This window comes from Argopecten irradians, chromosome 2, assembly GCF_041381155.1.
Source record: "Argopecten irradians isolate NY chromosome 2, Ai_NY, whole genome shotgun sequence".
NCBI lineage: Eukaryota > Metazoa > Mollusca > Bivalvia > Pectinida > Pectinidae > Argopecten > Argopecten irradians.
In genome coordinates, this window is record NC_091135.1 from 8,590,553 (window position 1) to 8,605,222 (window position 14,670).

The 14,670-nt window shown below is 31.8% G+C and overlaps 1 protein-coding gene across 1 annotated transcript in view; it reads right to left on the reverse strand.

Annotated features, from left to right (window-relative positions):
• LOC138314345 (cingulin-like) overlaps positions 1-3,194 on the reverse strand; it is a 33,175-nt gene extending 29,981 nt beyond the window's left edge. Inside the window, exon 1 of the mRNA XM_069254648.1 lies at positions 2,131-3,194. Coding sequence (XP_069110749.1) covers positions 2,131-2,162 — 32 coding nt within the window. The 5' untranslated portion in view covers positions 2,163-3,194. The remainder of the gene's footprint in view (positions 1-2,130) is intronic.
• Between the last annotated feature and the right edge of the window lie 11,476 nt (positions 3,195-14,670).

Below are 14,670 nucleotides of genomic sequence, written 5' to 3' on the forward strand. Positions count from 1 at the left end.
AATAAATGTGATCACTTTAGTCTTCTTTAGAAATCTGTACAACATTTAAGAGAGCTTTTAATTACATATATGGTAACTGAGGTTAATGTCACAAAATGGGTGCAAATACTGATTTCATACCCAAAAGAAATTGCCAGTACTTTAGGCCAACTTATAGATCTCAATACGTTTTTAATTCAGTTTATAAAATTGTTTGTTTTGTTGATATCAAAATGTTATTTGTGTTTTAAACCTGTCGTTTATATTCTGCATGTTGAATTTCACAGGCTTTTATTGCAAATTTCCATCGTACTTAATATGCTGTTTTGATGATATTTGTTTACATTTTATTTGAAGGGATAATGAGCAACACGCACTTACGTATAATGAATTACTTTTAAGTGGGCCATGAAATATATTTAAAAAACCATCAACAATAAGCACAATGGTTCTAAAACAATAACAGAATTAAAAGGAATCTTCGACTAGAATTATGAATGATTTTAGATATATATACATGATAAAGTAAACTCCATGACCACACAAACGCACATGAACCATATACTATTTCAAACAAATTCCGGAAAAGGTTTTCAAAACAAAGAACTTTTTTTATAATGTTTCAGTTACATTTTCTATGTATTCAGACAACCCTGGTCTGTCCTCGTTAGATAATTTAAAGTAACTTTTTCTGCAACAGTTGTAAAAAAAAGTAATTAAAAAAAATCCCATTCCTTTCTGTTTGTATACATATTACTGTTCAAATGGGGCATATAAGTAATTCCACCAGAGTGGACAGAGTATTTTCAAATTAATGAGTCGATCTGCCCCTTTATCAAGACACAAAAAGTATCAGATTTATATGGAAAAGATGGTCTCAAAACATTTACATAATATAAAATACATAGAAGTGACAAAAGACAATACACAGTATAAACGAAAGGGACAAAACAGGACAATATGGAAAAATTCCGGATCATAAATTACCCAGTAGTAGTTTAAATGTTGGTGATTCGACAGTTTAAGTTTACTTAGCATCGGAAATAACAAGTGTTAAAACGATTGAAATATAACAATATAAAAAGTCAAATACCATTTAACGCAGATTATTAAACAAAGTAGAGATTACGAGAGACCAAGGTGCTCAGGACTGTCAAGCGTTTTCTGCTACATTACATAATGCTCTATACTGACGTAAAGGGCTATCGCAGTAATCAAATAAAAACTTCACGAAAAAGATCAAACAGTTATTAATATCAAATGATTAGAAGTTCTTAGGGTCATGATGGAAACTAAAAGACATATATTTTAATCAACATTCTTTTCATAAACACCCGAGTTATGTACTTCTTTTTAAATAGTAAAAAAATTCCTTAAACTAATAAGACAAGAAACATGCCCTTTGGAGCCAAATGTAAAATGGGACGTAACTTTAATCAACATGTAGGTATAGGATATAACTAGTATTCTATAAATAGTGGACCTTCCATTAACCAGACTTTCTCTTTTTCTTATAAAACCGTCGTCCAGATTGCGGATATGACGAACAACTCAGTTTTACGTTTTCAAGTGCTCAGGTCCTTTGATCACTGGTTTTGGAATCCAAATTGTTTTACCAATGTTGGTTGACTATTTTTTTCCTTAATGTTTTTGGCATAATTAATTTCTATTTGCTTTTTTGGGTTTTTTTCAAATTGAGATCAATGTAAATCTTATGAATATTTTAAAGTGCTTATCCCCGGTATTAAATGTATGGGGATTTGCCCTTAAAATATCAAAAAGATCCACATTTAACGTTACCGATTGCAGACAATATGTTGTATCTAAAAGTGAAATTAACCTTTGCAAAGTGATTTGCAGTCGTCTTCCGAGTCTTTCTAAAACAGAAGGATCTTAGGATCATTGAAAATATTTTTTAAAAGTTTATATGAATGTAAAAATTCGATGAAAGGCACAGTGACTTAATATTTCCTGTGTCGTATTTATAATATTAACTGTGTAGGTTTGTTCCTAGACCAATATGATAAAATTGGTAAAGGACTTTTTCATACGACGAAAAATATCAATGCATTTATATGCGTATGGTTTTGCTATATTTGTGTTTTCAAACATCAACAATTTTAAATGAAGTGGAAAATGCATTGTTCTTACCTGTACTTGGTTGGAATTCGTCTAGCTGTCATGTTGAGATGAAAGAAATCCTAAAGGCTTAAAAATGACTCCATTGTTACGTTTGGAATATCAGCATTTGTGCAATATGCATGAATTAAGTTGTGTATGAGCTAAGTGCAACTTCCGTTATTTTGCATACAGGAATGCATTGTCAAGTACTATCATTCCGGCCGTTCGGGATAACGTGTTGTGGCCCTAGTAAACTCGTTACCATACCTATGGATGATGATGTTAGCCGATACAATCTGATCCTGACAGCGAAAGTGAATTATATCACCTCGTAATTAGTTAGCATTACATCGTCACGGTTTACTGTTCACCATAAAAGTAGAAAATCAATATCTACAAAAATAAATCAGTAATCAACACATTCATGACGTCTTGTTTGCTGTCAATACATTCAGGCCAATTTATGACAATCCTTGTTAATCCATCAGTGACTTTATAACAACAACAGACGTTAAGGAAAAATGTGCAAACAACACTGTAATTCTTCCCGATAGATTTTCAGTTAATTCCTTTCATATGTCAGACATATCTTCTACACTAAGTAATTCATAAGTCAACGTCAATCGATACAACGATTGTTTCTTTGAGTTATTGATATCTCAGTAACGTTTTACAAATCCCTGACAGTGTTGCGTAATCCAACCCAATATGTTCAAGACGTTGTTGCAAAAGGCGTTCAATAAACACCCTAAAACACAAATTATAGATACTTAAAATGCTGTCAAATGTACATGGCCAATCCGATGTCATTGGAATACTTCATCAGGACATACTGTGACCAGTCTTCTAAGAAACGTTTCAAACAGCAAAAACATCTTCCAAATCTAAATTCATTCCTGCTATGGCCATTTCACATATACGGAATGTTAATCTAATGTTTGATGTCCGGGACGAGCCCAATAATACCTGTCTGTTATATATGGCTGAGAGTTTAAATCGACTCCTATTGCAATAAGTGTACACAATATACTTGATCGGCTATGACAAAGAGACTGGGGCATGATCTATTGGCTATCTCCCTTTATCGATAACAACTGTCCACAGCTCTTTAGAAACCACCTATTCTCTCTTCCACTGTTCATCGGATTGTGTGGGCCATTCAATACAAATAAAGGAGGGTACACTCGGCTCCAGACTTTTAAAAACACAAATAGTTTGGGTAATTCTATATGCTACCATTGTTTTCATCCTTACTTTATAATAATTAGGATAGAATGTATTTTTAAATTCGTTTCAAAATCAATTATTTACTGTTGATAAATATATTTCTAGTTTAAATTATGACGTGATAATTGATATTTTGGATTTATAAACATGTGTGTAATTGACAATTAAAAAAAGGACTGGGGAAATTAAATTCAATGACCAGGTTTCAATTACGATAGTAAATGAACAATTGGTATAATTATTAATAGTACATCTGTAATTATGCTTTTGTCGAAAATCCAATTGTGACTCAAAGAAAAGGAATCACCGCATGCAATTACCATTGCAGGAATTGGTAGCAGTACAAACAATTCCATGGATGGTACACAATCATATCTTAGACAATTATGTTTGATAATCAAGCTTGTTTGTGTATTAAAAGAAGACCGTGGTGTATATATATATATCAATGTATTGCATAAGCAATACTTTCAAGGCACATTCAGACCTAAGTAATCGCTGAAATGGTTAATCAGAGATGAATCACCTCCGGCTGTAGTCTTTATAACTACTAACTCTTACTAATATCACCATGTTCATATACTTTGGTAGGTTGTTTTAATTATATTCTATATCTTGTGTGAAATAAATAAACATATATCTGTATACAGTTGCTGTCTTTGGATAACATTCATACAGCGTATAATCAACTCTAAAACAACTCAAATATTAGCTTCCCAAAAAACCTAAGTGGGCTACCTACGCGTAAACTAAACCCTAACGATACTACTTTTAGTACGTGCTGAAATTCCCCGTTCCGCATTTTAGTGTGTTTAGTATTACACCACTATAGATATATTTGTTCCACATGTAAATGGAACCAGAGTTAATTAAAAATGTCAGAGTAATTACTAGAGAATCGTAATTCAGCATACTTTTACCACGAATGCGTGTTCTACACTGAAATTTGAACGGATGCAACATCTGTGTGACTATGATTTATCAGGAAGATGGCGTCCGAATCCGGACAGATTCAAGTCTGTTTCCGTAATTAGTTTTAATATTGCTTCGACAGGTAGTGCTTGTAACACACGAATTAACCTCTGGTTCAAGCGTTCTTGCTACACGACTATCCTGCAAAATGGCGTGAATTGCTTATGAAATTAATTGCTACGCCTCAGGCAGCGTAGCAATAACGACCGATTCAAGAGACCTCCTGTTAAGCACTCAATCATATGGAATCTGTCACGTTCAACATAGAGAAAAATGGTGTTTATTTTAATTTTTGCTACATACTAAGGGAAAAACACTGGAAAATTGAGTTTTATTACAATAAAGTGAGATACAACTAGCATACCACAGTCTCTCAAATCTATCACACACTCACCACATGCAATACAGCCTGTAGAGTGGAACCCGGTAATGAAATGCAAATACGACATTAACAAAAATAAATAAAACATCCAACAGCCGCTCTACTTAAAATTGAATTTTTCAAAATTCATTTGGGAGTTTCTTTGAATTAACGGACCACCATCATTTAATATTCAACGAGTGATTACCTCTTTGGAACTGATGTTTGCAGATTGTCTGTTTCAACCTTTGAATTTTTAATATAGTGTTCGATGTTATGAATAAATAAACAGAATGATGTATATTAGTTATGCGTATTTTCAATCGCGTATTGTACTTAAATACACAGTATTACATAATGCACAAGTGGCTTGTAAATCAAAGACCGTAACATGCCACTACATTATCCTATCTGATATAATGTATGTTTGCCAATGAATCCGTACATGCAAAATTAAATACCAGTTTACCTCTAAAAGAATTGCATTTTTTTGGAATTAAAATTGTGAAATTCATTTTTTCTTTGTCTATTTAGAGTACACTCAGATTATTGTGTTATATATGTATAACATGACAAAAAGTTTAAAGTTTATCCTCAAAACAAAGGATCAACGTGAAAAAGAATACAAAACAAAAACAAAATAGCATCGACTAAATATTACATTGTATAAGGTGTAACAGAACACAAAACTAAAACAAAATTACACGGACTAAATATTACATTGTATAAGGTGTAACAGAATACAAAACTAAAACAAATGTACACGGACTAAATATTACATTGTATAAGGTGTAACAGAATACAAAACTAAAACAAAATAACATCGACTAAATATTACATTGTATAAAGGTGTAACAGAACACAAAACTAAAACAAAATAACATCGACTAAATATTACATTGTATAAGGTGTAACAGAACACAAAACTAAAACAAAATTACACGGACTAAATATTACATTGTATAAGGTGTAACAGAATACAAAACGAAAACAAAATTACACGGACTAAATATTACATTGTATAAGGTGTAACAGAATACAAAACTAAAACAAAATTACACGGACTAAATTTTACATTGTATCAGGTGTAACAGAATACAAAACTAAAACAAAATAACAAGGACTAAATATTACATTGTATAAGGTGTAACAGAACACAAAACTAAAACAAAATTACACGGACTAAATATTACATTGTATAAGGTGTAACAGAATACAAAACGAAAACAAAATTACACGGACTAAATATGACATTGTATAAGGTGTAACAGAACACAAAACTAAAACAAAATTACACGGACTAAATATTACATTGTATAAGGTGTAACAGAATACAAAACGAAAACAAAATTACACGGACTAAATATTACATTGTATCAGGTGTAACAGAATACAAAACTAAAACAAAATTACACGGACTAAATTTTACATTGTATAAGGTGAACACAAAACTAAAACAAAATTACACGGACTAAATATTACATTGTATAAGGTGTAACAGAATACAAAACTAAAACAAAATTACACGGACTAAATATTACATTGTATAAGGTGTAACAGAATACAAAACTAAAACAAAATAACATTGACTAAATATTACATTGTATAAGGTGTAACAGAATACAAAACTAAAACAAAATTACACGGACTAAATATTACATTGTATAAGGTGTAACAGAATACAAAACTAAAACAAAATTACATCGACTAAATATTACATTGTATAAGGTGTAACAGAACACAAAACTAAAACAAAATTACACGGACTAAATATTACATTGTATAAGGTGTAACAGAACACAAAACTAAAACAAAATTACACGGACTAAATATTACATTGTATAAGGTGTAACAGAACACAAAACTAAAACAAAATAACAAGGACTAAATATTACATTGTATAAGGTGTAACAGAACACAAAACTAAAACAAAATAACATCGACTAGATATTACATTGTATAAGGTGTAACAGAATACAAAACGAAAAGAAAACATCGACGTAGATATTGTATATTGTCTGCATACTGAGCCGGAAAGCTGGTATATTATATAGACTAGGCAATAGATCTGACAGGTGATATATCTTGCCTGTATTAATATCCCCTAAAGTCCCATCCAATACAGAAATCAATACTGGACACTACCGTTCATAAACTATATATATACCCGTTAATCAGACATGATGGCTGAAATTTAGATGATAATGATTTCAATTAGTTGAGTCCAGTGCTGTTATCAATCATTTCCCCACTACGCTTGTAATATTGGGCTAGGATAGAGCCCTGACAGAGGATACTTGGATATCCCACGTAGACATGCTATCGATATACGCGTTCATAATGTTATCACGAATCAATATTCCCACATTATAAACTGTAATTTCTTAAAATGAATCTCATATTGCCCTGTTCTGGCACTGACAAAGATTTGAAGAATCTCAAATACATAAAGCCATCTATGTAGTCGGGGTTGAGATGATATACTTAAAGTTGAAACGTGTAAGGTGGTCATTCAAAACAGAATTCCGAATCAACGTAAATCGTTGGTCACACAAAGAAGCATTGGGTAAAATTTCTCTCATACCTTACAGGGTTATCCCGCGGATGCTAGGGAAAAGAAAACTGTCTTTTATCGGGGTTGGGAAAAGACAACTAACACGCACTTAATAATGAAGTCATCGACACATGCGGATATAATTGTCGAGAACGCCATTAATTCTGCTTTTGACTTCATTGATATGAAGTACAGATTTGTACCTGTGTTTAAAATCCTACAAGGAATGGCTTGAAGTGGATAAATATACGCATTAAAACAGGTTGAAATATACAAATGAAAATGCATAAATATGTGATATTGTATTGTCACTGCAAATATAGCAATGTTTACTTTCCTTGTTTTTGGCAAATAAACAGAAAATACCCTGGAGTATATCAACCATTTGGGTTTTTTTCATCCCAAAAAAGGAGACAGCTGATCTATTTCCAACTGATATCCAAGACTGGAGTCGATATCAAAACATTAAAAGTCTTTCATTCTTTAAAAGTTATTCGCAGACAATATTGCTAAGATGTTACATTGTATATTCGACTACATGTTCATGTAAATCAAAACAAACATAAATCTTACCATGCTTTGTCGGCAAAATGTATCTGGTCACGGGACGTGAAGTCACATAGAATACTTATTTTTATACAAGAACATTCACATATTTTAATATGAAGTTGTATATGAGTTATTTGTATATGCCTTTTTTGGTTGAAACAGTGAAGAAGGCAAAAAAACAAATCAAAAATACATTAATCAGGAAAAATACTGATGTTTTAGTATGTCTTTTGATGATGTAAAAACATTTACTTTAACAGTTAGTGTATGGTACCAACAAATGACCGACACCCTGTACATTACACTCTGTCATATTATGATTTATTGTCTTGTGCTATGATAGTACACCTGCACGCTAAACTGGCTAATTGTTTCATGCTACACGTTATCGCAGATCGGATCTGTCACTTATCGATCTCTGTCCACTTATTGTATGGAAACATACACCTGCCAGTTACATTCCAGTCTTCTTCCAGTGAGTAATCGTCTAGAATATGTCTTTAGATTTTATCTCCTGTTGTAACCAGTGATATTACATACCTATAAATCACTTCTTATTTGCGGTTGAACATGTACAGAATCAAGTTTTGTAACGGTTCTGGATCAGGTCGATTGCTGGTGATGAATGAACGGAGAGTCTCATATTCGAACTCTAATTTGCATTATATTTCCGCCCCTACCACATTTGATGCATGTGAGTATGCCTTGTAGGGGATACCTGAATCCGGATTGTGTTTTGCGTATTAGGGCTAAAAACTATAAAAATGGAAGAGTATAACAGTTCTCGGAATTCAGTAAATTTGTTTCACCCCATGTATATTTTTAGACATAGATAGACAAAAATCAACTAAAGAGGCCATTTAACGGCAACAAAAAAGATTCAAATATTAAGTGTCATTTTCTAAGTGAATCTCATTGATATATTTGTTATGCATGTGAACTATGTTACAGTAAAAGGTATGTCATTATCAATAAAATTGCGTTTGCTAGACAGTATAGCCATTATATCAATGCGAAGCTATGGATATCGCACAAATATGTATGGGATCCTTCCGTTTCTCTCCATCTCAAGTACGCTGTCTAATGCATTGAAATCAATTGTCGTCGGTTGAGGTTATTTCTCCATGGTATTCCGAGCTGAAAAAAACATCTGTTCTCGTGACGTTTAGCAGAAACTTAGCTTAGTTATGTGAAGAAATGTTCTTTGGTCTGCTCATTTTAGTTTTTAGCTTGTTTTCAATAACTGCACACCTATCGTAAAGTTACAAGAACACTATTTATACACTGATACTGCCCTGGTTCCGTATATTGATGTTACCTCGCTCTCGCTCTAATGTTTTATTTTTCTGTAAGCTTTGTGGTCGATACTGCGACAAATTATCATCTGCAGAGGCTAAGCTAATTGATCGGAAGCGATACCAGTATTTTGCGTGATTACTTACTAGCTACGTTTTCATCATAACTTCCTTATCCTTTTAGGGGTGTACTTAATTCAACCTGTGCGGTGTTGTATGATTATTGAATGCTTAACTATCAGTAGTTAAAATGTACCGACATAATACCACCACCTTTGAGTCGTGTGTTCGAATCCCAAGTGGGGCAGTTGGATGGCAGGTGACCGCTGGTTGGTGATTTTTCTCCGGTTACTCCAGTTGTCTTTCACCAACAAACATGGCACATCCTTAAATCACTCTGGCTGTTAATAGGACGTTACTTTAATATAAGCAAATACATCCAGTCTTACCTATGTATGTCTTGGAATGGAGACCATTTGAAGAAAAATCATCGCAGCAGCGCATTTCTCTCATATGTTTTATACTATAACACTAAATCACTTTGACAACTTCAAATGCATTTTATCTCCTGGTTGTATCAACCTGTTCTAACGTACATTACCATTTGACACGCTTATGTACCGATTAATTCCTATTGCAGAAGTTATTATCTACGTCGATTGCCAAATCCATACCCATCATCACGTATATTTATCAATATAATGCTAGTTTCACATATTTCCAGGAATGCTTTCGTTCTTTCTATCTCAGAGATATTGTTTTTATACTTATATGTTGTGAAATATTATTGATCGTTGACACCAGAACGATGTACAAACCCACACGTTTTGTTCTGAAAAGTGTTTGGGGGTAACAATACAGATGGTTGGGATTTCTTTGTTAAAAATGAAAACGAGGTCACTGAAAAGGTGTGCTTCGTTGCTCATGTAATGAACACCTGGTTAGATAGTTGACTTTTACCAGTGAGATTATGTTGTTCCTTTATCGACGTGTTAGGCAAACATATATTTCAACAATGACAACAAAGTAACCAATGCCTTCTAAGACATAGTGAACTAACTCTCAAGGTATGAATGAAGAATGTCTTTGGTGGAAGGGAGACAACTACGAGACAGATATAAAAGTTAAATGTAAAATGTCCATATCTTTAACATAATTTTCATTTTTAACCTAAAGACATAACATTATTTAAAAACAAAATCATATCTGTTTAACATGTCTATCGATCCGATGTGTTATGATGCATTACTCTGAAATAACAAAATGATAAGAGAATACAGCAAAATTTATGTACAGCTTAAATACCAATTTGCTGACAGATTTGTTGAATGTTTATACCATCTAACGAGCAACAGAAGGCTTCATCTACATATACCTAGTTTATCTATGTCTAGTTGATATATGTTTTAACCGTCCTTAAGATGTTATTTTTGTTTGTTACCTTTTGTGAGGCAAATCGCCTCGAAAATGTGAAAATATTTTCATCCACATTGGTAGCATTGTTCCCATTCATTAACAACTTCGTAAGTCTTGTCATACAGACATATATTTGTAAGTATTTAGTGATGAATAGAGGACAACCATTGTTATTACTTCTTCGACCCTTATACATTTTTTGTAGTTATTACGTAGATCCAAACAGTCAAAAATGTTGCAAATTAGTGTAAGGATCTCGGAGTGAACAACACTCCTTATGTGTATGTGTTGCAATTACGTTTTTGAATAAAGTAATGTGAAAAATGCAATTGTCTTTGAATTGTGTATTAATAATGAAATGCCACTGAAAACGTATTGATAGGATATGGCAGTAATTCGACAGACAGTAGAATTTCAAACAATTATCGTTGCAAACTTAAAAGTAATTAAAATACATATTTATATGTACTATAGTTCTATTAAAAAAACTCTATTCACAGTGATATACCAATAGTATAAGTGGAATTGGTAAAGGTCATCGATTATCAAAAAAGTCTTATCTAACATTTGACATATAACCCAACCAGGGCATTCACTGATAATATCCAAAGGAGATTTCAGATATAGTTTGGTCGTTTACCTTATCGAATGTCAAATCGCTGTTACAAGAGAGCTGAAGTGGGGTTCGTGAAATGAACTGTTTTGTGTATTAGAGAAAACAATAATCGACGCATACCAAAAAGCCAGAGTAGACAACAGAAGAAAAATACATATTTGTAGTTATATTAATGAATGCGGTGCTCAGAAAAAATCCAGGTTCTTTCAATCAGCATTTTACACGCTATCTGTACGCATTATGGTATGTTGTGTAATTCAATATAAGTGGATGTTCACGTAAAAATAGCTCCATCGTTTACTTTCATAAGGCTTCAATCAGAATAAAAAACACTTATATTCAAAGTTGTATGTGACATCACTGGACGAATATTTTGATATGTTATTTTTTCTTAAGTAATATATTGAAAACGATAAGGTTTGATGAATGAAGCTGTGAAAATCATTCAAATGGACAGATAAACATGTATGATGCCTTACAAACGTTTGTTAAAACAGAGTTAAAATTACTGTTGTTGAGCGCCTTTTGTATGTTTTGATGGAAATCTACCTGCAGAAATCACTTTACAATTACTATTTAAATACTGTAAAATGTGAAAAGAAATTGTAGGCCACACATTTTCCTCATGGTCAGACCATGTGTAATTATAATGATTTTTGGCAGTGTCAAAAAATTAAAGTATGGAATCTTGAACTTCCTATGACAATTTCCGGGTAAGAGATTAATGTTATGTCTCATCGAGAGTTCACGACTGATAATATGACAATGACCTGGGCTTTATAGAATGCGGTGACTTATAATGTAATCAAGATACAAAGATATAATTGTGACGAATATGTGCACAGCTTTAAAATATTGGCAGAAACTTTTTTCAATATCTACCTTAGATACATGACAAAAAATAAGGATTAGATTAACATCTTACATGCAAATGGGAATATTATGATTCCAGGATCAATTAAACATTTTGTCTGAAACGGACACTTTTCAATAAATTTTGTCGTCGAAATATGTTAACAACCTAATTAATATAGTCTCTGCTTAACAACCGGCAAATAGCTAACCGCCAAATTTGAAAAGTGGTGAAAGATCCAGCTTGGTGAGAAAACAAAGATAATTTATTTAAAAAAATGCTAACAATTGTATGTTGAAACAGAATGACGAAGAAATTATGCTTTTAAACTTATGTGTTACTGCATGTTGTTGTGTTATTTTTTGTGAAATATCAATTTTACTACAATGTCATCCTTATTGTATATTACTTAACTGTCCATCATGGAGGTCGATCGTGACAAGGTGATAAGAAGGAATCGTCAGATGACAACTTAACCAGATGTTATTTTTCAGTAGGTGTGTTTTAATATTTCTATGTTCACATAGGCCTATCTATAGCAACTCTATAGATTATATTGATCACCGAAGAAGGATGGTATTTAGATTTATTATAAAAATCTCAATATGTGGATGAAAACATGAAATGAAGATTAGAAATTCTATCTTAATCTATTTTTAAGTTTAAATGGTATCAATTTTAAATAATTTTTTTATATTTTTAATTTTAATTTTTTTTTATGTTACCATAACCAATTTAGATAATTATCATTTGATATCAATACTTTGTATTATTTTTTAATTTCCACAATCAACCTTAAACCATCCATCATATATGTTCAAACTATTTTGGCCTCTTTATCGGATAATTGCTCTTTTAAACTTTACATTTTAAACCATATATTACATCAGACAAGTCGGAAATTTTTAATCTTATGCCGTTTAAGGATATTTTATTAAGTATCATATTTAAGCACAAAGTTATTCATTACTGATGTAATCGAAGCGAATTCAAACCTAGAGGTAAAAATATATAATATGTGTATACTCATTGATATTGATAATTGTCTTTAGAACTGCAGACTATTTCACAAACGGCGTAAGATGTAAACGCTTGACTTGACCGAGTTATTATCAGGTTGTAATGTTGCTTAAACCACTTTTTCTTAACACTTTCAACACTAACCATTCAGTATATATCAGAAACACATTCAGGTTAAAAATGGTAACGAGATTATTTGCATGTTTCTTTAGCGGATAATAATTATAAAAAAACGTATTTTATTTTTGTCATTTTGGCCTGTTTATTAGTGAAATAAGACATCAATTAAAAAATATTTGTGTATTACGTAAGGTTTAAGCGAACAAATATAATACAGCAGTATGTTTTAAAAAACGACATTATCTTTTACCAATCCATCTGCCCCAGTGCAATTTTGCTTTAATTTTGCTTAGAAAATACAATTCTGGGCTGAGATGTCGGATCTTTCCTGTATTTAACGTTTTCCCTGCATAGTTTTCATGGACACAGGAGCACATATCATTGCCGAAATTTGACAGAAATAAATAACTTTCGATACTCATATATTATTTCGATCCAATTCAAACAAATCAGGGTTATATTATTCGAAAATGATGTGCATAAATGTAATCGGTTTTACACATAGAAAATAGCAATTTAATTTAATGAGCCGTTTGCATTCATCCACAATTAGAATACATGCTACTTCAAACTTCGAACCTAGCAAAATAAACCAATATTTTCATCGTTTTTGTCGAATTTCACGCTCCATAAAAAAAGGTATTTATTTAAATTAACTTTGCATATTTATTTTCGGAAACATATGCCACCGTTATTGTGGTTACCTTTTTGTCTCATCATTATACTTGTTATTGTTGCTATTTTTCATATATGTGAAGCAAAAAAAAAAAAAAAAAAAATTCTCAATCTATTTTTTAAATCAAAAATAAAAAGCAAGAAAACAAAATCTAATTTTCCTCTATTATCCGCATTTCTTGCTTACAAAATGAACAGATGCACAGCACCAATTAACAAGATACAGAAGTATGACTTTACAACTATGATTAAAAAGAGAAAATACAATTTCTTAAACTTATATGAAAAACCTCATGGTTTGACTAGTGTACAGAATAATGAGAATGAGAATACAGTATAATTACTATTCATGACATTTGATAGATAAAACAGCAGTAAACAACATCTATGAATACGTGTTTATCTAAAGCTGAAATGTCTGATAATATATAATTAATTGAAATAATATAAGGTTTAACAAATGATAGAATGCGTCTATACTAGGGATAAACCACTAAAAATGTCATGTTGATAAGTTTTGAAGAAAAATATACGAAAAAATATATGAAGCCTGATAATCCATTGAATCAGAACGGATAACGAAATAATATTCGAAATAGGTACCATTTTACAATAAGATTCAAATAAGCTGTCTTTGTGAAATAATCCTGGGTTACACTGAAGTATTGTATTCCTTGACAGCTGTTTTCTTATCAAAAGGAGTGCGTTGACCTTTTTGACACCTATAACATGTGATGCATACTGAATTCTTTATAAACTGGACAATCGATCCTCTCGACCTATCCATTTACTAATAGTCAGATAGCTCAGAGGTAAGCTCAGATAGGTTTTCTTTAAGTTTCCCAATTTAAGTTTTTTTTTTATACTTTCTTTGTTAGTTTATAGACTTTTCAGGTTTTCTACAAACTGTTG